General features: G+C 35.6%; 1 protein-coding gene across 3 annotated transcripts in view; it reads right to left on the bottom strand.

Annotated features, from left to right (window-relative positions):
• Positions 1 to 25,919, bottom strand: part of LRBA (LPS responsive beige-like anchor protein) — a 753,999-nt gene that overhangs the window by 371,081 nt on the left and 356,999 nt on the right. For all 3 annotated transcript variants that reach the window (XM_032633582.1, XM_032633583.1, XM_032633584.1), the window contains one exon: positions 17,533 to 17,699. In XM_032633582.1, the coding sequence (XP_032489473.1) occupies positions 17,533 to 17,699 (167 nt within the window). The remainder of the gene's footprint in view (positions 1 to 17,532; positions 17,700 to 25,919) is intronic.

Genomic DNA, 25,919 nt, shown 5'->3' with positions numbered 1-25,919 from the left:
GGCTTAGTTGCTCCACGGCATGTGGGATCTTCCCGGACCAGGGCTTGAACCCGTGTCCCCTGCATTGGCAGGCAGATTCTTAATCACTGTGCCACCATGGAAGCCCCCATGTTCATTCTTCTAGGCCAAAATTACTTCATGAGATAATTTCTTGTAGTCATGAATGGATCACAACTTTAAGAAGTCTAACAACTTTGGCAGCTTTGTCTTTTTAAACACAATTAAAACATGATATAAGGGCTTTTTGAAGGCATAACTCATACACAATTTTATGAGTTTTGATAAATGCATAGTTGTGTCAGGATCTCTAAGACTACCTTCAGATTCAGTGACTCACTAGGAGGACTCACAGGACTCAGTATATAGTCATCCTCACGGCTATAATTTCTCATAGCAAAATGATGCAAGTCAAAATCAGCAAAGGGAAAAGGCACATGGAGTGAAGTCTGGAGGAAACCAGGCACAAGTTTCTAACAGTCCTGTCCCTGTGGAGTCACACAGGATGTATTTAATCCCTGCAGCAATGAGTTGTGAGACCATATGTGAAATGTTTCTTTAGGGAAGCTCATTAGAGCCTCAGCTCCCAAGGTTTTTATTTGGTGCTGGTTGTTAAGGTATCCTCTACCTAGCATGTACCATAATACCAGACTCCCAGAATAAAAACTGATGTTTAGCATAAACCACATTGTTTGTACAAACAGTCTAGGCAAACTGAGCTACTTTTATCATTTACAGAAAGCTTTATATTTGTATAAAGAACTATTTACCATTCAAGTTCCCATACGTCTTATAATCAGCTCTTTCTAAGGATATGAGTCTGTTATATTAACTTTTTTCTACACAGTTGTGTAACCACAAACACAATCAACAACAGTTCCATCACACACAAAAATATTCTTGTACCCCTTTGTAGTCAACCTCTATAAACCCATGGATCTGACTTTTACCCCTAAGTTTGCCTATTCCAAAATGTCATACAAATGGAATCATAATGCAGAACCTTTTGAGTCTCGCTTCTTCCAGTGCAATGCACTTAAGAGTCATCCACACTGCTGCGTGTCTCCGTAATTTGTTCTTTTTTATTGCTAAATAATATCCTCTGTACAGATATAGCACAGATATTTTTATCTGCTACAAACATTCAGAATAGTGGGGTTTTTTTTCTATGAACTGTATTTTCATTTCACTTGAGTAAATATCTAACAGTAGGACTTTAGAGTTACATGATAACTTTATAAGAAGCTGCTAAATAGTTTTCCAAAGTGGCAATGCCATTTGCATTCTATTCTAGTTTGCATTCCCATCAGCAATGTGTATAAGTTCCATAATAGTTTGAAATAGAGATATTCAGTGGTTTTCTCATAACTCCAGGCAGGCACTAAAGAAGAAATCTGATTGGTTGAGTGAGTAATCACATAACAAAAAGCATATACCAAAATGCTTTTCCACACAGCAAAATTCACTCATCTAACAAAATTCAGTTTAAAAGTCATCGTTTCCCCTATAAATTTAGAATTTATTACTCCTTACTGTTGTCATATCACTTAGTTCATAATACTAGAGTTTGAATAGTATTTACTATCTGATGTCATGGTTATTTATATGTATCTGTTTCCCTGTTTGTTCTGAATTCCTTGATAATATTATGACTTATTCAGGTCTGAATTTTTATCATGTCAGGTGGTGCCACATACCAAGCAATAAACAATTTTTGCTAAAATAAAGTAAATAAGGGGAGAACTTCCACTCTGGCTAAGACAGAGTAACTACAATTTACCCTACAAAATAAAACTATGGAAAACACCAAATAAAATAAAAGAAACAACAGTTTTTAAGACACTAGACCTCAGAAAACTAAAGAGAGAGATCCCTTAGAGATGGAAAAAAACAAGGAGTCCTACAGTTTCCCAGGCTCACTGTTTTAAGATTTCTAGCCCAAAACACAGGGAGAGGGAAGCTAAGCAAAGACCAGTCCAGTTCAGTTCTCTGAGTTGAAGAGACAGACCTGTGTTTGAGAGAAGGTGGTGAGAGTTCTTAGGACTAAGTACTGAAGAGGAGAGGGCTGAAAAGAGAAAGAACACTAGACATGTGAAGGATGTTGCCCTCAAGCATTCTGTAGAGCACCACTCACTGCAAGCATGTAAGGAAACTACCCAAGGCCAGAGAAAGAACGACAATGGGAGAGTTCAATATCCCTCTCTCAATAACTGATAGGACAAGTCGACAGAAAATCAGTAAGGTTATATAAGACGTGAACAACACTATCAACCGACATGACCTAATTGACATTTACAGAACACTATACCCAATGACAGCACAATGCACATTCTTCTCAAGTGTACTTGAAACATTCACCACAACAGACCATATTCTGGGACATAAAACAAATTTCAAAAAATTAATATCAGTTACTTGCAAACTAAGTAACATCTTTCTAAATATCCCTGGTTCAAAGGAAAAGTCAAAAGAGAATTAGATTTTGAACAGAAACAAAATGAACATACCACCCATCAAAATATGTGAGATGCTGCCAAAGCTGTACCTAGAGCTAAATTTATTGTACTAAAAGCCTGTATTAGGAAAAAGTCTAAAAATCATTGACCTTAAGTAAAGCAATAGTAAATAAAACCCAAAGCAGAAGAAAGGAAATAATAAATATCACAATGAAAATCAAAGAAATAGAAAAAAGAGAAAGAAAAATTCATGAAGCAAAAAAAGAGAGAAGACACAAATTACCAAGATCAGAAATAAGATAGGCAACATCACCACATATTTTGCAAACATTAAAAGAATAATAAAGGAATATTATGAATAAGTTGATGCCACTAAATTGGACAACTTTGATAATAAATGAAAAGAGCTCTAAAGTATTAAAAAAACTGACTTTGTAGTTTAAAAATTCACCGAACAAAATTCCAGGCCTACTTGACTTGGCTAACAAATTCTATAAAACATTAAAGAAATAAATACCCATTTTACATAAACTATTCAGATTATGATGTGGAGGAATGACTTCCCACTCATTTTGAGGCTGGCATTATCCTGATACCAAAACTTGTCAAAGGTGTTAAAAGAAAACCATAAACCAATGTTAGTCATGAATGTAAAAATTCTACACAAAATCACAAAATTTTACCAAATCAAGTTCAATGATATATGAAAAGGATAATAATACTTCATGACCAAGATGAGTACATCATCAGAATGCAAGATTGGTTTAACATCCAAAAATTATTGTTTTAACATTAAACACCAAATTAAACTAATAAGAGAAAACCATTCCTGATAAATACTCTCAGCAAACTAGAAATAGAAGCTAGCTTCTTCAATCTGATAAAAGGTATCCATGAAAAACCTACAAGAACATCATATTTAATGATAAAGGACTGAATGTCTCCCCCACCCTCAGATCAGGATAAGGACAAAGATTTATGCTCTCATCACTTCTATTCAACATTATGCTAGATAATCTGGCATGGGAAAAGAACAACCCCCTCCTGAAAAAAATCCAAACTATAGGGTTTCCCTGGTGGCGCAGTGGTTGAGAATCCACCTGCCAATGCAGGCGACACAGGTTCGTGCCCTGGTCTAGGAAGATCCCACATGCCACGAAGCAGCTGGGCCCGTGAGCCATGGCCGCTGAGCCTGTGCTCTGCAACGGGAGAGGCCACAACAGTGAGAGGCCCGCATATCGCCAAAAAAAAAAAAATCCAAACTATAAAGAAATAAGTAGGGAATTCCCTGGTGGTCCAGTGGTTAGAACTCCAAGTTTTCACTGCTGAGGGCAAGGGTTCAATCTCTGGTAGGGGAAATAAGAGCCCACAAGCCCTGCAGTGCAGCAAAAAAAAAAAAGGAAGAAGTAAACTGTCTTTTTTTTGCTGACAATATAATTGCCTACATATAAAATCAGACAGAAACTACAAAAATCTACTAGAATAACTGAGTTAAATAAGGATGCAGGATACAAGATCAATATCCAAAATATCCTGTATTTCTATCTGCCAGCAATGAACACTCAGAAACTGAAGTAAAAATAATGTTTCCAATAGAAAATATGAAATACATAGGTATATATCTGAAAAGAGGGGCAATATGTATATACTGATAGCTACATAAGATTGCTGGAAGAAATTAAAGACTATATAAATGCAGAGACATTCCTTTTTCATGGGTTAGTAGAGTCAATATAATTATGATGTAAATTCCCCCCAAATTCATCAACAAAATCAAATCCAATCCCAGGACAGAAACTGACAAGCTGATTCTAAACTACATTTGGAAATTCCAAAGACCTACACTGTCCAAAATAACTCAGAAAAAGAATAAAGCTGGAAGACTAATACAACCTGACTTCAAGACTTGTAAAGCCAGTAATCAAAGACCCTGTGGTCCTGGCAGAAGGACAGTCAGAGGTGAAGAGAACAGAAAACAAAGTCCAGAAATAAACCGACATACAGATGGGTAACAAATTTTAGACAAAGGTGCAAAGGTTATTCAGTGGATAAAGAATTGTCTTTTTAATGAATAGTGCTGGAACAAATGGATATTCACATGCAAAATATGACCTATGAATATATTCAACAGCATGGATGAATCTCAAAATAATTATGCTGAGTGAAAGGAACCAGGAAAAAAAAGGAGCACAAACTGGGTAAATCTATTGACAAGTTATTCTAGAAAATATAAACTAGTCTATATTGATCAGTGGAAGCCTGGGGGTAGGGAAGGTAGAAGAGAAGGAATCACCAAAGGGCAGGAGGAAATCTTTTTTTTTTTTTTTTGTGGTACGCGGGCCTCTCACTGTTGCGACCTCTCCCATTGCGGAGTACAGGCTCCGGACGCGCAGGCCCAGCGGCCATGGGTCACGGGCCCAGCCGCTCCGCGGCATGTGGGATCCTCCCAGACCGGGGCACGAACGCACATCCCCTGCATCAGCAGGCGGACTCTCAACCACTGCGCCACCAGGGAAGCCCAGGAGGAAATCTTTTGATTGCGGTGATGATTTGAAGGAGATACATACATTTTATATATATATATATATATATATATATATATATATATATATATATATATATATATAAAAACATAAAAACTGTACACTTTAGGGAATTCCCTGGCGGACCAGTGATTAGGTACCCACACCTTCACTGACAAGGGTGCAGACTGAATCCCTGGTCGGGGAACTAGGATCCAGTAAGCCATGTGGTGTGGCCAAAAAAAAAAAGAAGAGCAATAACTAATAAGTGCTCTGCCAGTATTATATATCTAGTAAGAAAAGAGATGCAAACTAAATCACTAGCTATACAATATTAGTATATCATCTGAAAGAAAGAATTAAAAGAATAGGTGCTGCAATTGGCTAAATAAGGGCCCCCAAAGACGTCGACATACTAATCCCCAGAATTGTGAATACATGGCCTTACGTGGCAAAGGGATTTTATAGGTGTGATTAAATTAAAGGTATAGAGATGAGGAAATTACCCTGGATTATCTCGTTAAGCTAATGTAATCACAAGGTCCTTATAAGAGAGAGGCAGGAGGGTTAAAGTGAGGGAAGGCAAATGATGATAAAAACAAAGAAAAAGAAGGAGACAACAGAAGCAGAGTTGAATATTTGAAGATGCTGTGTTGGGGAATTTGAAGCTGGAAGAAGGGGCCATGAATCAAGGAATGCAGGCATTAGAAGTTCAAAAAACTCAAGAAAATGTATTGTCTCCAGAGCCTCCAGAAGAAACACAGTGCTGCTAACCAAGTTTAGGCTTCTGAACCTAAAAAACAACTATTATTCAAGCCACTATATTTGTGGTAATTTTTACAGTAGCAATGAGAGACTAATACAGGCTCTACAGTCAATGTGGTTCTTTGTTCCCAACGGTAAGTGCTCAGTCTAATTAGGCATATAGTAAAAGTTCCTGATATTGATGGAAACGATGGATTCTTTGGGAATGGGAGAACGTATGAAAGACAACTCACTGGATATTTATTCCTGTGGACTCTAGATATCTATGGGTAAAGTCCAAAATTCAGTCTGTGTCCAATCTTTAGAGCCTCCTTTGAAAACCCGGGAAGAATACTCACATAAACTATTCCCCAGGCTGACTTTAAAACAATATAAATTCTTTGGTGGGTTTGGAGGGAGAGAGAGAGGTATCAAAAGACCTCAAGTGAATCTTGGGTTTGGGAATGATTTAGTGTTACCAAATCATACTAAACACAGGCTGGGACCAGACAAGCTCCAGACAGTGTGCACAGAGCAATCCGCTGTTGTTTTTTGTTTGGTTTGGTTTTTAATTAGGCATGTGGCCTAGGTCTTATGAAAAAGAGAGAATGATAAAACAAATTCCAAACCACAAACTTGATTTTCCAGTTCCTTTCTGTTTTTATCGTATGTTAAACTTTGAAATATATACTTCTTTTTTTCAATCACTAAAAAGCCACTTATTAAACTGCCTAAAATATTCCAGGTAATATTCCCAGCACATGTTAATGAACAAAAATAAATATAATAATTTCCCTAATGGCATTTATAGGTTAAGAGTCTGGGGCGATTTCAAAAGCAATTACTATTCATTGTCACAAGGGCTGTAACATGGGAAGTAGAGGTTGTTATAGGAGACATGGCAGGACACCTAAACTAGAGAAGGAAACAATATATATGCAAGAGGCTTAGAGACAAGACAGACAAACACTGAGAAGAGCATGAAGCACAAAGTGAAAGCATTCTAAACAGAAAATGCTATATGACTGCTTTAGCATGATACCAGCAGAGCCAGAAAATCCCAGGACATACTCACAATGAAGTAACAATCTCTTAAATTCTACGCTCTATGAGGACAGAACCCATGTCTGTCTTTTCTATTATTACAGCCTCAGCAATTAGCACAATGCCTGACACATAATAGGTGTTTAACAAATATTAGTTTCAAAATTAACCAATTTTGAAAACTTAATCAGAAAAACATCAATAAAAGGAAGGATGGAAGGAAGAAATAAGGAGGAAGAAAGAAAAAGACACTTGGAATGACTGACGAATAAGTAACTAAATGATTTCATGAAAGTCATTCAGTCAAGCTCAAAATGGTGAAGATTTTGAGTCTTGGTTTTGTCAGAGATCACTTGTACAATCTCCAACAAATTATTTAACCTCTCACCAACTGTTTCCTCACCTATAAAATGCGGTAAGGCATAGATTAGGTGCATCCAACCATACCTTACAGTGTTAAATATGACTATACCAGGTGTTTTCAAGGAAAGTGCATAATACGTTAACCTACGTGTTGTTTCTAAGACACAGAAAGCATTTGGTAAGAATTTACTGAACTCTGAAAGTAAAGTAAAAAAATTTCTAATTCTGAATATGCAACCAAAACATTTTATTTTTAACATCAAGCTTTAATTCTCAATTAACCACAGCTAGAGGGAAACAATGTAAGGGAAACCCAAGAGACAATCTCTCAGTATTTTCTCAGAAGTATATTCTTCCCAGCAAAAGTTACAAACCTATGGAAAAGCAGCAAGAAGAATATCGAAAAAAATTACATACCTTTACCTAAACCACCTTGTTTACTTATCTTGCTATATTTGCTTTAACATGCTTCCACTCAATCTCTCTCCCCCATGTTTATTTATTTATTTATTTTTTGCTGGACCACTTGACAATTAGTTATAGACAGCATGACGTCTCAACCCTTAAGCAAACGTATCTCCTAAGAACAACAATGATATTTTCTTATAAAACAATACAATTATTATTTAGAAATAGTACTAATTATTCAGAAATTAACTATTAAAACAATATTATATATAATATTGAATCTATATTCAAATTATTCCAATAATATTTATAGCTGCTTATGTGGTGGTTTTGATCCAGGTCCAATCAAGCATCACTTTCATATGTAAGTAATATTTGAACACTGGTATGTATCATTTACTAAAAATTCAATACACTTAAAAAAAATAACCCAATATAAGATGATGAGAGATATAGGGGGGCAGGGCAGAAAGCTAGAAAGAGTCCTAGATTATAAATTAGGAGGTTAGGTTCCACTTTGATTTTATTCTAACAAGCTTCCATTGGACCAATATTCCCTTTTCAGGCTGTGGAGTGATTTTCACATCATGAGATGATTGTAGAGCAATGAGTAAGAAACCCATGATCTCTTGATGTCAACTAGGATGGGACCCTTCTTATCTATATTATATACTGGGTTCTAATTAAGAACAATATTTATAAGGCTTTTTATTGGTGATTTGATTTTTGCGTAAAAAAAGTTTGGACACAAGCAAGCTAAATAAGTAAAACTAAAAAAATAAGTAAGTAAAAGGTAGGTAGAAAGAGTAGAAAAAGAAAAGAAAAATCAAATTCCCAAAAAATAAGAGTGGCACTCACACCTGTACTTCTTGAAACAAAACATCAAACATGGATAAACCTTTCAATGTTGACTGAAGTAGCCAACTATAAGGTGTAAAAACAGAAGCTTTATTATTTGAAAAGTCATGAATGTGTCTAAGCCTTCATTTACTCCAAGGCAAACTAGAAATAATAGTATCCACTTTACAGGGTTATTGTGAAGATCCAATGAAAGTTTTGTAAAGGAATTAGCCAGTGCCAGGCAGACTGTAAGCACTCAAAAACCTAGTACCAATTACTAACATTAAGAAGTTACATAATAGTTGTAAGTATAGACTCTGAGTCAGATTACCTGGGTTCAAATGTTAACTCAAAAGAGAGGGCCCAAATCAATAATCAGAAATGAAAACAGAGAAGTTACAATTGACACCACAGAAACACAAAGGATCATAAGAGACTACTAAGAGAAGCTATATGACAATAAAATGGACAACCTAGAAGAAATGGACAAATTCTTAGAAAGGTACAATCTCCCAAGACTGAACCAGGAAAAAATAGAATATATGAACAGATCAATTACCAGTACTGAAATTGAATCAGTAATTTAAAAACTCCCACCAAGCAAAAGTGCAGGACCAGATGGCTTCACAGGTGAATTCTACCAAACATTTAGAGAAGAGTTAACACCTATCCTTCTGAAGCTATTCCCAAAAATTGCAGAGGAAGGAACACCTCCAAACTCATTCTATGAGGCCACCATCACCCTAATATAAAAACCAGACAAAGATACCACACACACACAAAAAAAATTACAGGCCAACATCACTGATGAACATGGATGCAAAAATCCTCAACAAAATACTAGCAAACTGACTCCAACAATATATTAAAAGGATCATATACCATGATCAAGTGGGATTTATTCCAGGGATGCAAGAATCTTTCAATATCCACAAGTGAATTAGTGTGATACACCATATTAAAACACTGAAAAATAAAAAGCATATGGTCATCTCAATAGATGCATAAAAAGCTTTTGATACAATTCAACATCCATTTATGATAAAAACTCTTCAGAGAGTGGGCATACATGGAACACACCTCAACATAATAAAGGCTATATATGACAAAACCAACAGCAAACATCACACTCAATGGTAAAAAGCTGAAAGCATTCCCTCTAAGATCAAGAACAAGACAAGGACGCCCACTCTCACCACTTGTATTCAACATAGTTTAGGATGTCCTAGCCACAGCAATCAGACAAGAAAAAGAAATAAACGGAATCCAGATTAGAAAGGAAGAAGTAAACGTGTCACTGTTTGCAGATAACATGATGCTATACATAGAAAATCCCAAAGACACTACCAGAAAACTACCAGAGTTCATCAATGAATTTGGCAAAGTTGCTGTATACAGAAGTAATAACCAGAAATCTAGTGCATTTCTATACACTAGCAATTAAATATCAGAAAGAGAAAAAAATTTTTAACATTTTTATTGGAGTATAATTGCTTTACAATGGTGTGTTAGTTTCTTCTGTATAACAAAGTGAGTCAGCTATAGGTATACATATATCCCCATATCCCCTCCCTCTTCCGTCTCCTCCCACCTTCCCTATCCCACCCCTCTAGCTGGTCTGGTCACAAAACACTGAGCTGATCTCCCTGTGCTATGTGGCTACTTCTCACTAGCTATCTATTTTACATTTAATCAACTTACTTTAATAGTAACATTTGCCATATTTGCAATAATTTGTGTTAACATCTCCCTCCTCCTTTAAGCCTCAGGCTCTAATGCAAACCAACTATTGTTGCTTTCTTCTCACAGGTAATCTGTCTGAAATAAATAAAATGCATATGAAATAAGATTTTGTTAGTTTAACTTGTTCATTGTCACATAACCAGTTAGTGAAAGAGTCAGGAATAGAAATACAGATGTCACACTAGTGTTCTTTCCACGAAATCACACTGATCTTTTACCAAAGGAAAACTAAAGATGGATGAAAAAAAAAGCCTTCTATTTCCTTATTTATGGCTATATGCAGTGAGAAATTAAAATCATTGCTTTTAAGCTATTTATAATTTTCTGTTCACTTTCCCATTGCCTCTCTTAGACAGAAAGTTCTATGAGGGCAAGAAACGTATCTGTTTTACTCATATTGGTTTTTGGAGTGCCTTACTGTGCACAGTAAATGATGCACAGCTGGTGTTAAACAAATATGAATAGAAAAAGTGCTCCAATAGGCAGGAGAAACAAAACTTGAAACAGCCAAGTATCAGCTACAAGAATAGCCTACAGTAGTCTTAAGTGGAAGGCAGCCCTGACAACAAATTGCAAGTTTGGCTAAACTACTGCTGTGGTTTTCAAGTGATTTTTGTACTGGGGTACTTGTTAAAAACACAGATTGTATGGTTCCTCTCCAGATTTACATGAAACCACTAAATTTTCTCAAACTCCTTAAAGAATTTCATCTGCTTCCAACCCTTTAAGATACTTCTGAAAATTTTTGATTTTACCAAAAATTATACCAGGGACTATTAAAGTTCAAGGACTCCCCACCCAAGTTACAACTTAAAATTACCTATTGAGCTTCAAATTTTTCTAATCGAAATATTCAAAGTAAATTGTTACAGAAAAGTGTTCTTTACAAATAGAAACCGAAATTTCCAAGTCTGTAACTATTATCTACAGTACATCTCTTTTCAGATATATTCTATTTCTACTACATTTTTCTTAATTTCTGAATTAATATCATCCTTCATAAAATACCACCAGGTGTGATAAAAATATTTTTGAACTTTACTGTTTAAATTTCTTGCTGCTTTGGTTGAAAGAAATTTATCTGATTTAATACCTAGCATAATGATAAGTTTAAGATAAGTTATGAATGAAGACAAGTAGTCTACCTGATTAAAAAAAATTTATTTAGGATATACTACAGGCTCATCACTAAGCTAGGAACTATGGCAATAGCATAAGGTAAACATCTTATAATCTACACACAAAACAAACAACACAGTATACTGTCAAGCAAAATTCTGCAGCATATACTGTGCATAACTGTCAGAGAACTCAGGAGGAAAGACTATCAAGAAGAACAGGAAGAGACTTCACTGAATAATGAAACTGAAAGGGGATTGCAAAAATGTACACAAACGTTTTGGTGTCTTTAGTGAACATACGTGCAATAATTTGTATTTCTTTTTCAATGTGTTTTTTTTTTTATGGTTGCAATTTATTAACTTTGAATTGTTGGTACTTAATACCATAACTTATTTTATTGTTTATCTCTTTAAAATTACTTTGTAGCAAAAATATTTTACCCAAAATTATTATAAGAACATATTCATTTTGAATACTGTAAAACATGTTAATGGCCTATAAAATTATGTATTTTTTGCCTTACATTATTAGAAAATATAGCTATTCAATTCTCATATACTCAGCATCACTGATTTACAAAACATAACAGTCATACATTTCTGATAAGTCATTCAGTGTACTGTTAGATTTGACTAATAATAAAAGTTGTATCATAAGCATGTATAACTATATAACACAACTACACCGTGGCCATAAAATATGAGGGAAAAAGAACTGCTCCTCAGTACTGACACAATACCAGAAATTTCTTTGCAGCAACATGGATGCAACTAAAGATTATCATACTGAGTGAAGTAAAGTCAGACAGAGAAAGGCAAATACCACATAATATCACTTATATGTGGAATCTAATATATCTAATCTAAAAAAAGAACTTATATATGAAACAGACTCACAGACATAGCGAACAGACTTGTGGTTGCCAAGGGGAAGAGGGAGTTGGGGTGGGGGGAGACGGACCGGGAGTTTGGGGTTAGCAGATGCAAACTATTATATATAGGATGGATAAACAACAAGGTCCTACTGTATAGCACAAGGAACTATATTCAGTATACTGTGATAAACCATAATGGAAAAGAATATAAAAAAGAATGTATATATATGGATAACTGAGTCACTTTTCTGTACAGCAGAAATTAACACAACATTGTAATCAATTATACTTCAGTAAGAAAATAAATTTAAAAAAATATCAACTTATCACGAAACTAAGAACATGAACAAGTCTCATTATGTTCTGGGCATAGGTATTTAATGTGCTTAGTGTTTGAAACTATTCTTTTCATGTAAACACTTTCAAATACACCTGTTTTCTTTAACTGACATCTCCATAGATTCCTCCATTTGTTTTGTAAGCTATTGATTTTTTTCTTTCCTTTCTAAGAAAGGGAACAAGGAGGGGGTAAATGGAAAAAATGTTCGGTTTATTAAGCCATCTTACAATGTTATTGTCGGGATTGGTTATAAAGAATTTCTAGCATCATCAGAGCTCCAGAGAGAGCAATGAGTGGTGCTTGTACTGATGTCAAGTACTAGCTCCCAGGGGTGGGTAGGAATAAAAACAAAAGCATTTGAAAGAATAAGATTGAGTATATTATACCTATGACTAGAGATCTGCTTGATTACCCACGTACTATAATGAAATCAAATGCCTAAAATGAACTCTTGATAAGGAAAGCGTATTAGCACTTTAATTTCTCTAGAAATTCACTGGTATTGCCTACTTAATAAAAAATTGGAGATGAAGAATGTTTTCAAAAGACATAATACACTTCCGTTGAAATGGGAAACACATATAAAAAGATGAGTTCAATATTAAATTTCACCAGCGAAATTTTTTTAATCAGAAATTATTTTCAAAAAAAAAAAATCAAGGTTTTTTTTGTTGTTGTGTTTTAAAAAGAGTAACTGATATAAAACCAACACTGCCGTAGTCTTAGTTTTTTATAGGTCAAGTACATTAGCTACTGCTTTCTTCAAACAATGGTATATAAAAAGAAAATGGGATATTTCCTACAAAGATTAAAAATTCTTTAGGCCTTTCCATTCCTTGGACTCTGGATTTTAAAATGACATAGTACAAGATAAAATAGTAATGTTAATATTGATAGTTTGCCCATTACAGGTCAGCTAACTGTCCACTGGAACAGTTACAAAGCTGTTAGTTTCGATTTCACAAGGCCAATCAATACAGAAGCATACTGTTTCAATTTTGCCTGCATTGATTTTTTTTTTTATAACACTCCAACCTTACAGCATTCATCTTTCTGAAAGAAGGAAGATTTGATTTACTGAAGAAAAATTGGAGAGAGCATCACAAAGATTTTACCGGCAAGCTTGTGACACAGAAAAAAGATGAATGTCTTTCAGGAAGAGACGCCTCTAGCTTGAGGGCATCCATTAGAACACATTCAAGCAATCTGAAATGGAGTTTCTTAAAGCAGCAGAAATCTAAACCTAAATACAGTCTCCTAAACTAATCAAAAGCATTCAAGAATCTTGATAAGAGATTCTCTTAGAAACTCCTAAACCTTATTACTTCTAAGATAATTTATGTTTCTAGCTCTATCCACGCATTTTTCAGAGAAGAAGAGAACCACCTTCTTTCCCGGACTAATACCAAGAGAGAATTTCCATGGTACATTAGTCAGCCTATTAGAATGCAATGAAGGACGATATGAGAAAAGGGTAGTATGTCCTCTGAGACTTCCATCCAGTGTTCTCCATCATCTCTCCTCATCCTTCTTACATTCAGCCACTTTACCAGGTGTCATCTACATGAAAGATGATTTGTCTCCTGACCCAAATAAACACAATGCCTGCTCCATGCACCGGAAAAAAATTACTTCTGCCACTCTGTTCATTTGTGGCCTCTTTCTTGCTTATTCCACTATTCTTATCAAGCTCTCTCTGTTTTCACCTGAGCCTCACTCCAGGTGACAGTAATGTATGGATGAACAGGTACTTGTCTGTCCCATTATTTCCTGAAATCTCTAAGCATTTGAAAAAATGCAATGACAGTAAAGGGCACACAGTTATAAGAGCTCTAAGGGAGGAATACTTTCTTTACCTGTCAATGCAATAGTCTAGGCATCAAAGAAAGAAGAGAGAGAGAGAAAGAGAGAGCTCCTCTCTCTTTCTCTTGTGGCAAAAGCTGGTATAAGCAGGATATTAAGACACAAATTGCATTCAGGCAGGTCACTAGGTGTCAAAAGATATTAGATGCCTGCTGTGAGGAAACAACAATTCCCATCTGCTTCTGAGAAAATAATATTTTCATTTTCAGTTTTTATTGAATGGAAACTTTTGGGAATATGTCTTTATAAAGGGTATTAAGTCTAGCAAGTATAACATGTTCAAAATGGCTATAATCATCATTGTGTTATCCATAAAGCAGCAGATTTCATTTGGTCTCTTTAGATGGGATAAATTGGATTCTTTTTTTCCCAGCTTGCAGTTTTGTTGCAGGACCAGATGTTTCTCAAATGCCACATGCTGAGGCTCCTATACTGAATGTAGCACCTGACCTTCTCTATAATTGACTAAAAATATTGATGTAATGGCATGGGTCTGATTGTGATTTATTAAAACCACTGCCGATCCCAGGCCAGCTGCCAGGATTGCAGCCGGCTGATCGTGTGGCATTAGAAAAGCCATCAATAGTGAAACAAAACAAATGACATTAATGGGAAAGTATTAGGCCTACATAGCCATGGCTACAAGGAAATTATGTGGATTCCAAAGGAGGGTCAAAATAAAAAATGCCACAAATGAAATTTCTATATATTCTAATATGATTGAATTTATAAGACAAAATGCTACTATAATTCTTAAGATAAAACACAAAGGAATTATACTTAAAATAATTTAATCCTCTTTACTAGAATTTTGCTCATTGTGCATATTTCTTTTAACAGGCTTAGGATAGTTAAATGCATTATAGCTACAGTATGACTCTGATTTCTCTCTAATGCCATTTATGTTTTCTAGAATTATGCTAAGTGAAGAACAAAGTACACTGTGTTAGTCTCATTTATTATAACCATGTCCATAATTTACAAGCTGATTATGCAAGCCTCATACAAGGGAAATCAGAATAGTTAACCACTCAAAGAATGGTAAGTCAGCATACGTTTTATCAACTACATTTTCTTACACAGCTTCCTAAAAAAGGGCACCAAGGTCTAGAAATCCACTCTAATTGGAATTAATACTGAAAAGGCCTATTTTAAGATAATTGTATTAAAGGCATTAGGGAGCAACCAGGTATTCCAAATAAGTTACAGTTGAATGTGACACTGAACTAAATACAACGACAAAAATATCAGCATGGAGGCAATGTGCTTTGTTAAGCATTGTTTTAAATAAAATCTAGGTAAGTTATGAGATCTATAAAGAGGAAAATATCAATTCACTAATATTAATTTTCCTTTCAATGATGAATCATTTGTTGTTGCTTTTAATTAAAAATGTACACATTTAAAAGAAAACAGTTTGACAGCTGTTTTTACTCAAGAGTAAAAAAGTAAAAAATGTTCTGTAAATTTGGGGAAATATTAAAATTTCAGAATTCAATTTTTTCTGGCTTTATAGAATAACAGAGTTGAACCCTTGAACAACTCTATTACAGAAACACTAATTAGTTCTAGACAAATACATTTCACAGTCCATTTAGTTCTCCAAGATACTTTATTACACCAAAATCACTTCAGAAAAACACTTTCGTGTTGACAGCACAGGTATACTGAGCTATACAATGGTATAGCTATCACGAGAAAGAATTTTGATCTTATAAAAATGACCCCTTTGGCATAAGTTGCCTAAAGGCTTTCATTTTAAAATTGTAAAACTCCTTTTAGGTCAAAAACAAAAATTTTAAGCCTAAAAAAAAAATGTAACAAACATATATTTAGTTCCCAGTATGTGTCAAGCACTGTACATCAAAGTAATCTTCTAATTTATTCAGTACCAGGTGTCAAAATGACTATAACAAATCTGTTACATTAAAGTATCTGGAAACTCTAAAATCCTCAATACAACTCCCCTTCCACAGTCCCCTCCAAACACACACCCATAGGCTTTTACATGTTGCAATATAAGGCACTAGAGAGCCCTGACCCAGTAATTCATGTCATTCCCATGACCATTCTTGCAGCTGAGATCAGCTGGAACAGTAATTAAAACAAACAAACAAACATGGTTTCTGCTTTTACTCAGTCCTTTTGCCTTCAAGACCTTGACCTGCATTCCTTCCTCTGAACACCAAAAATGATATGCCCAGAAATGTAATTCATTTTATTTAAGTATTCTTCACAATAAGCATGATGAGACATATCTACTCTATATTAGTGAATACTTGTACTCAAAACAAAAACATCCCATATCAGATAGGTTTCAACTCAACTAGTTTAAAGTTCAGCTTAAAAAAAAACTAAAATCTTTTTCTGTTTACTGGAAAATCTCTAAAACTAGACTTTGATGTCTGCTAGACACGTGAATTGCTTAAAACACAAGCAGAAACCAGTTACGCCTATATATAATATACAAGTAATTTGCTGTTTTCTTTTGTGTTTGTCTTCCAGAAAAAGTTATGCAGAAATGAGGAATTAAAAAATATCTTTCTAATGGGAAAATAAAGAACTTTTTCATTAACATTACTTAAATGAGTCAAAACATGTTCCTAAGACTTGTAGAATAAAATATTCCAAAAAGACTAAATTTTATGATTTATCTAAGTTCCTTAGTCCTAGAAAGTAAATATTTTGTTTCTAAAATTAGAATAAAAAATTGCACGTTCAGTTTGGTAATCTTAAAAGGAGGTAGATGTAGTAAATAAAATTTTAAAGATGGTATTGTTTCATCATAGCCCTGCAATTTGCAACAAAACAACACATATTATTATGTTTTCAAATTTATGTGTTAAAAACTCAAAAGTGTAAAATAGGGAATAGTTTCTTTAAATAAAGTATTGTACTTGTATAAATTCAGATATAAGTGCAACCAGTAAAAGCAGTTTACACTACTTCCCTTAATAGTTCACTTCAAAGTAAATAAATATATGAGCAACTATTCTTTTTGAAGTAGTTGAAGGGAATTGAAATCTCCACAAAGATCCATAACTATACCCATACTGATTTTCTCCTTCCCCTTTGCTTTAAATTCATTGCAGAAGATAAAATACAAAATTAAATTACTTTGTTCTTCATCTGGCCTTGATCATATCCAAAGCCATTTATCTAAACCAAGGACTTCTACAGAAAATCAGTGGCCAAATCCTAAAGGTATAACTTTACCTCACTGCAGAATTTCCCCAGGCTCCATGCTTGTCTGTGAGAATGTTGATAATTTTCTGGATTAGCTGAGTTGCTGTCACATGGTCTCGATATTTGGCTGCTCTTATCAAATGATCACACATCTTCTCATCTTCTCGTCTGTCTGCTGAATACTGGGCACACAGTGACTTGGATAGGAAAAAGAAATATCCATTAATACTATAAAAATATGGAAACAAACCTTTTACATGCATTATGAAATAATCTCTAATATGAACTGAACCAACCAAAACTTTAAAGTGACTTTTACATCACTCTTTAACTGAACTGACAGAGTTGGTGATCTACTCTCATTACAACAATACCCCAAGAATTTATTTCTCTGAAGTCACTCATAAGATACACTCAGAAGTGGTTAATATTTAAGCAGAGACCTGAATAAAGAGAAGAAGCCAGTCGTGTGAAGATGCAGGGTCCACATTACAAGCAGCATGAAGGGTGGTTGCAAAGCACTCAAGCAAAGTGAATAAAGGGAAGAGTGGTATGAAAAGCATTTGGAGAGGCAGGCAGGGGCTGCATCATTTAGTACAGTGTAGTTATGGTAGAGTTTAGATTTCATTCTAATGCAATGGAATACCAGTAGAAGGTTAATTACAGGAGTGATGTGATTGATTTACATATTAAAATGATCACTATAAGCTCCATTTAGAGAATGGATTGTAGTGGGACAAGAGGGTTAAGGAGGGAGGCTACTACAAGGCTACTGCAGACGTCCAGAAAAGAGACATTGGTGGCCTGCAACAGTAAACTGAGCTGGTTCTCAACACCTTTAGAAAATGACAAAAACAGTTTGGTCTTTTAAACCCCAGCTCTGTAAAATGGACCACCAGCACTAGAATCACCTACAAACTTATTAAAAATGCAGAATTATAGGTCCCACTCCATACCTACTAAATCAAAATCTGGATTTTAATGAGATCCCCAGGTGATTTATACATTAAAGCTTGAAAAGTACTTTCTTAGATATCAATTTTGCCACAAAATTTTAGGATTCTTTAGCAATACTCAGTACAATACAATCACTAGTTTCCAAGTTGCTTATTTCTTTTCTTTTGGAATTCAGACACTTGTGGTGTCATGTTTATGGCGCTATACTACCTAATTAATTGTTTAAAATTAAAAAAACAATTAATGTAAACTTAATTCTGGTCACAGAGTCTATTGGGATCCTTTCCCTTAAGCTCCAAATGAAAGCTCACATATACATCCACATGTATACACAACCTATGATGAGTAATAAAAATTTGATGTTGGAGCCCTTTCCTACTGTATACCAGTTTAGATAGATTGTTGCCATACACTATCCCCAGCACTGTCCCAGCAATAAGAGAGGGCCTTAACTGTCTTAAACCAATGAGGGTAATAATCACACCCACACTGACAAACTGTCTAAGGGAACAGCACTTGATCTAATTGGTGCAATTAAGAGGAAAGGTCAGAAGTTTTGCTGGGTAATTCCTTCCTTCCTCTTACAGTGTAAAAGAGGAAGTACATAATTCCAGGAGTATTGAAAGCTCTTTCTGTAGGAGAGAAGCAAGCCTGAGGATGAAGCCAAAACCCAAAGGGAGCAGAGCTATGAGAATTACAGAAATAAAGAGTAAGAGTTTATTCCAAATGGAATCATGAACTTCTGGATCAAAGACCAGCCTACCTTTATACTTTCTGTGAGACCTTTTTTTTTTTTCCCTAAGACTTTTTACTAGAACCTGTAAGCTCCTCTTCAGTCACTGAAGGCCAGTGTGAAGTGGGTTTTCTGCTCCTAACACCATAAGCAACCCAACTGATATGGTGTTTACGTACATGCATAAGGAATCAAATATCTCTTAGTCTGTGCAAAACACTAGGCTATAGGGATAAAAAGTTGACTTAGCTTGACAGCCTTTGCCCTGGAGAATCCTCACTCCTTATAGACTATGAGGAGGGAAGTGGGAATAAAAGTACAGTAGTCCCTTGCTATGGGGTGGGGGGAATAGGATCCAGGACCCCTACAAATACCAAAATTTGCAGATGCTTAAGTCCCTTTCACACATATCATATACTATATACTATATTCAATATATATGAATATATATTATATATGCATATGAATAAACATAAGATTGGGAAACAAATCAAAAACCAGACTAAATCATCCTTGGTAGTATCTCTTGTCGGTCTTGGGCAACTAACTCACTTTACCTCGCCAGGTCTAACTGTTTTCATCTGCACAATGAGAGATTATATTAGCTCTAGGAATTGTACAATTGGAAGATTTTGGCCAACCTCTAAGAGGTTAGTTTTTGTACACTAGTAAAGGCAAAGTACTTCTTTTACCTAAACACTGATATGAAGAAAATAAATCATGTTAGAAATTAGATTTATAAGAAATTAAAGGCAAATGCTGGATAGTACATTAAAAAGACTGAGCCAAACCATAGGACAATTCAGTTTGTCAAAAATATGATTTGAGCAAATAAAAGAAAATATTATTAATAAATACTTGAAGGGGAGTAGTTTAAGTGAAGATAACTAGGGAATGATTCCATTGTAACAAAAATGTCAACTGCTATGTGATATTTTCAGAGATTCATCCCAGAACTAGGCAACAACCTACAGGTTATTTCACATCTAACCCAACCATACACTGAAACCAATAGGACAACAGGACAAAATGGGAGACATTTGAAGAATTTTTATACCTTCACCACTCCCTACTATATACATTGTCTACCCTTGTCTAACCTTACCTGACAAGAGGAAATTAAAATTACTAATGGAAATTAGAAAATAACTGGCTTCTAAACTCCCCTGAAACACCACATACCTTCATATTAAATGTACTATTTTAAAGGCTATTATTTCTGTATTTTATTAATATTAGAATAATTTAACTTTATCAAATCATATTTTGCAAACATTTGGTAAGCAACTAAAGTTTGCTTTAAAAGGCATAATTCTATAAAGAAGAGCTCAAGGTATGTTAAATAGTAAAATGGTTTAAAGTGTTCCTTAATGGATCCTCCTTTACAATTTAAACAGCAACTTTTCATATCTGACATAAAATCTATAGATATAAATCACATTAAAGGGCTATTCTTTCCTGATTATCAATCTCTGTCTCACTGTGGAACATTATAGTCACATGTAACCTTAAAACATGATAAAAGGAAACCAAACAAGAATGTTTTGTAAACATATACTGGACTTGTATCTATTCTTTAAAACTTAAAAATGGAATTTGAATATATTCTTATTAAAAACCAATAACAAATTCAACATATGACATATCACTCAAAGTCAAGTACAGATGAGGAATTCTGCTTCAAGATCAAACACACGTTACTTATTGAAGGAGTATATATTTGTGTGTGTGTGCTTGTGTTTAAACTTTGAGTGGAGGTACCCCAAGAGACCTTGCCAAAATGTACCATCTATCAATAAAATCAAGGGCCAGGTCTAGTACTTGCATTCAATTTTACTTTACATCAACTTTTCTATATTCCTATTTTAAGCAACACATAAACTAAGTAATAAGACGTCACAATAACCCCCAAAAATCTGAATCTTAAAAACAAAAGAAATAAGCATCTTGGAAACTACTAATTCAAATATAATTGATTATTGCTAAAGAAATCTAAGATTTATTAGCATAGAATTAATAAAATATAAGATAAATACACCTAGTTTTGAAACAAAATTCACTTACTTGCAGGGCGAAAATAAAGAGAGAAACAATTTAGATTGAACATTTATAATTCAAGTAACTATTCTGGCTCTTTAAATGTAAATAAAGAAATGAAGACAATACCACATTCAGTCTTTCCTTCCAGATGCTACGTCTCTACCTAAGTTTACTATGTGCCCTTTTTATGAAAGCTCAGAGAGGAGTGAACTTAAAATTAAGCAGATTTTTCTATTATCCTTCTGCTATCACTCTGATCACCATTCTTGGTGGTCAGACGTTTTCTGCATCATTTCCCAGTATGCTGGCATTTTCTCAAGACTTTGTCATATGTCCCCTGGCAATATCCACTCCCATATCATCTATTATTATCAACTTAGATCTAGCTGTCAAATTTTTCATATCTAACACAGCTGTTTTCCTAAATTCAAACCCACAATTCTATTTGTAGGATAGTCTTCAATCATTCAATAAGTACCTAAAATTAAAAATGTACAAAACTGAACCTACCACCTTTATCCGAAACATGCTATTAAACTGAAAAGGGAAAGCTTTTCTATTTCTGTCATCTGTGACTTCTCAAGTTCCCGCACTTCATACCCCACCACTACACTTAGCAAAACCTCTTAACCACTCTTATCACTGTCCTAACGTAGATCTTTATTCACTCACAACTCAGCTCTTCAAATAATCTTCTCTCATTTTATGAGCAGTCCCAGAATTGTTCCTAGAAGAATTTACCTTGGTAAAACACAGATATATTTATATACCCCATCCTCAAAAAAAACATGATTGTCTAAAATATCAAACAATTAGAACCAAATTTTACTAGCTAGATCTGTGTGTGCGTGGCCTTCTTATAATTCACTACCATGGCATATAATCTTTTACATGCTTGTCTATCCATCCTATATGCCAGATACACTCAGATTATACGCTATTTCCGAAATATCCTCAAGACATTTTCAAGACCCAGAAAGTATATTTCTCCTACAGCTTTTACAGGTGAAACAAGAATAAAGATGTTTATTGAGAATGTAAGATGGGAATTTGAAAGGCAAACTACTAGAGAAGAGGAACTCATGCAGAAAGATATAGAAATAGATCCTTTTGATTCTTTGGCTGAATATAAAAATGGAAAAAAATATGAAAAATTCCAAAATAATTGGAAATTAAGCAATTCATCTCCAAGTAACAAAATATGGAAAAAACATGAAATGAGAAGGAAAATTAGAAAAATTTGTGGGAATTGGCCACAAGAGCATTTAAAATAAAATTTATAGCTTTCAATTTTATATTAGAAAATATTAAATACTGAAGGAAGAAATAATACAAATATTAAAATCAGATGACAGAAGCTAAGGAATACAGTGCATCCAATTTTGCATTAAAGGGATAGAAAACTAAACACTAGTATAATTTGCCCAAATAAACACAAAAACTTTCAAGAAAATACTACCTATAAAATGGATTATACATCAGGATGAAGTAGAGTTTATCTATGAAATACAAAGCTGGTTTAATATTTAAATATCAATCAGTATAATTCACTATAAAACAATAAAAAAGGAGAAAAACATATCACCTTAATCGATTTTTTTTAAAAAAGCAATTAAGGGAGAGGACTGGGGTTGGCAGCGTGAACACAGCCTGAAGGGGGCTAGTGCACCACGGCTAGCCGGGAGGGAGGCCGGGATAAAGTCCGGACCTGCCAAAGAGGCAAGAGACTTTTTCTTCCCTCTTTGTTTCCTGGTGCGCGAGGAGAGGGGATTAAGAGCGCCGCCTAAAGGAGCTCCAGAAACGATCGAGCGTGAGCCTCGGATATCAGCGCGGACCAGAGAGACCGGCATAAGACGCTAAGACTGATGCTGCCGCCATCAAGAAGCCTGTGTGCGAGCACAGGTCACTATCCACACCTCCCCTCACAGGAGCCTGTGCAGCCCGCCACTGCCAGGGTCCTGGGATACAGGGACAACTTCCCCGGGAGGACGCACGGCGCGCCTCAGGCTGGTGCAACGTCATGGTCACGCCAGCCTCTGCCGCTGCAGGCTCGCCCCGCATCCAAACCCCTCCCTCACCCTGGACTGAGTGAGCCAGAGCCTCCAAATCAGGGGCTCCTTTAACCCTGTCCTGTCTGAGTGAAGAACAGACGCCCTCAGGCGAACTACACACAGAGGTGAGGCCAAATCCAAAGCTGAACCTCGTAAGCAGTGCAAACAAAGAAGAGAAAGGGAAATTTCTCCCAGCAGCCTCAGGAGCAGCTGATGAAATCTCCACAATCAGCTTGATGTACCCTGCATCTGTGGAATACCTGAATAGACAAGGAATCATCCCAAATTGAGGAGGTGGACTTTGGGAGCAGCAATATACATATTCTCTTCCCTTTTCCTCTTTTTGTGTGTATATGTATGCTTCTGTGTGAGATTTTGTCTGTATAGCTTTGCTTTCACCATTTGACCTAGGGTTCTGTCCATTTTTTTGTTTTTTTTTTTAATTTTTTTTCTTAACAATTATTTTTTATTTTAATACATTTATTTTATTTTATCTTACTTTATTTCATTTTATCCTCTTTCTTTCTTTCTTTCCATTTTTTCTCCCTTTTACTCTGAGCCATGTGGATGAAAGGCTCTTGGTGCTCCAGGGAGGATCAGTGCTGTGCCTCTGAGGTGGCAGAGCCAACTTCAGGACACTGGTCCACAAGAGACCTCCCAGCTCCACATAATATCAAATGGCGAAAATCTCCCAGAGATCTCCAACTCAACGCCAAGACCCAGCTTCACTCAATGACTGGCAAGCTACAGTGCTGGCCACCCTATGCAAAACAACTAGCAAGACAGGAACACAGCCCCATCTATTAGCAAAGAGACTGCCTAAAATCATAATAAGGCCACAGACATCCCAAAACACACCACCAGACGTGGACCTGCCCACCAGAAAGACAAGATCAAGCCTCATCCACAAGAACAGAGGCACTAGTCCCCTACACCAGGAAGCCTACACAACCCACTGAACCAACCTTAGCCAATGGGGACAGACACCAAAAACAATGGGAACCTCGAACCTGGAGCCTGCAAAAAGGAGACCCCAAAGACAGTAAGATAAGCAAAAGGAGAAGACAGAAAAACACACAGCAGAGGAAGGAGCAAGGTAAAAACCGAACAGACCTAACAAATGAAGAGGAAATGGACAGTCTACCTGAAAAAGAATTCAGAATGATAGTAAAGATGATCCAAAATCTTGGAAATAGTATACAGAAAAGGCAAGAAACATTAAACAAGGACCTAGAAGAACTAAAGAGGAAACAAGCAATGATGAACAACACAATAAAGGAAATTAAAAATACTCTAACAGGGATCAATAGCAGAATAACAGAGGTAGAAAAACGGAAAAGTGACCTGGAAGATAAAATAGTGGAAATAACTACCACAGAGCAGAAAAAAAAAAGAATGAAAAGAATTGAGGACAGTCTCAGAGACCTCTGGGTCCTTAAACGCACCAACATTTGAATTATAGGGGTCCCGAAAGAAGAGGAGAAACAGGAAGGGACTGAGAAAATATTTGAAGAGATTCTAGTTGAAAACTTCCCTAATATGGGAAAGAAAATAGTTATGTCCAGGAGGCACAGAGAGTCCCATACAGGATAAATCCAAGGAAAAACATGCCAAGACACATATTAATCAAACTGTCAAAAATTGAATACAAAGAAAACATATTAAAAGCAGCAAGGGAAAAACAACAAATAACACACAAGGGAATCCCCATAAGGTTAACAGCTGATCTGTCAGCAGAAACTGCAAGCCAAAAGGGACTGGCAGGACATATTTAAAGTGATGAAGGAGAGAAACCTACAACCAAGATTACTCTACCCAGCAAGGATCTCATTCAGATTTGATGGAGAAATTAAAATCTTTACAAACAAGCAAAAGCTGAGAGAGTTCAGCACCACCAAACCAGCTTTACAACAAATGCTAAAGGAACTTCTCTAGGCAAGAAACACAAGAGAAGGAAAAGACCTACAATAGCAAACCCAAAACAATTAAGAATATGGGACTAGGACCATACATATCGATAATTACCTTAAATGTAAATGGATTAAATGCTCCCACCAAAAGACAAAGACTGGCTGAATGGATAAAAAAACAAGACCCGTACATATGCTGTCTACAAGAGACCCACTTCAGACCTAGGGACACATACAGACTGAAAGTGAGGGGATGGAAAAAGATATTCCATGCAAATGCAAATCAAAAGAAAGCTGGAGTAGCAATTCTCGTATCAGAAAAAATAGACTTTAAAATAAAGACTATTGGTGCTTCCCTGGTGGCACAGTGGTTGAGAGTCCGCTTGCTGATGCAAGGGACATGGGTTTGTGCCCCGGTCCAGGAAGATCCCACATGCCGCGAAGTGGCTGGGCCTGTGACCCATGGCCGCTGAGCCTGCGTGTCCGCAGCCTGTGCTCCGCAAGGGTAGAGGCCACAACAGTGAGAGGCCCGTGTATTGCAAAATAAATAAATAAATAAAGACTATTACAAGAGACAAAGAAGGACACTACATAATGATCAACGGATCGCTCCAAGAAGAAGATATAACAATTGTAAATATTTATGCACAGAACAAAGGAGCAAGTCAATATATAACACAAATACTAACAGCCATAAAAGGGGAAATCGACACTAACACAATCATA

The sequence above is a fragment of the Phocoena sinus genome, chromosome 5 (genome assembly GCF_008692025.1).
Source record: "Phocoena sinus isolate mPhoSin1 chromosome 5, mPhoSin1.pri, whole genome shotgun sequence".
Classification (NCBI taxonomy): domain Eukaryota; kingdom Metazoa; phylum Chordata; class Mammalia; order Artiodactyla; family Phocoenidae; genus Phocoena; species Phocoena sinus.
This window is presented reverse-complemented; position numbering and strand designations above follow the sequence as displayed.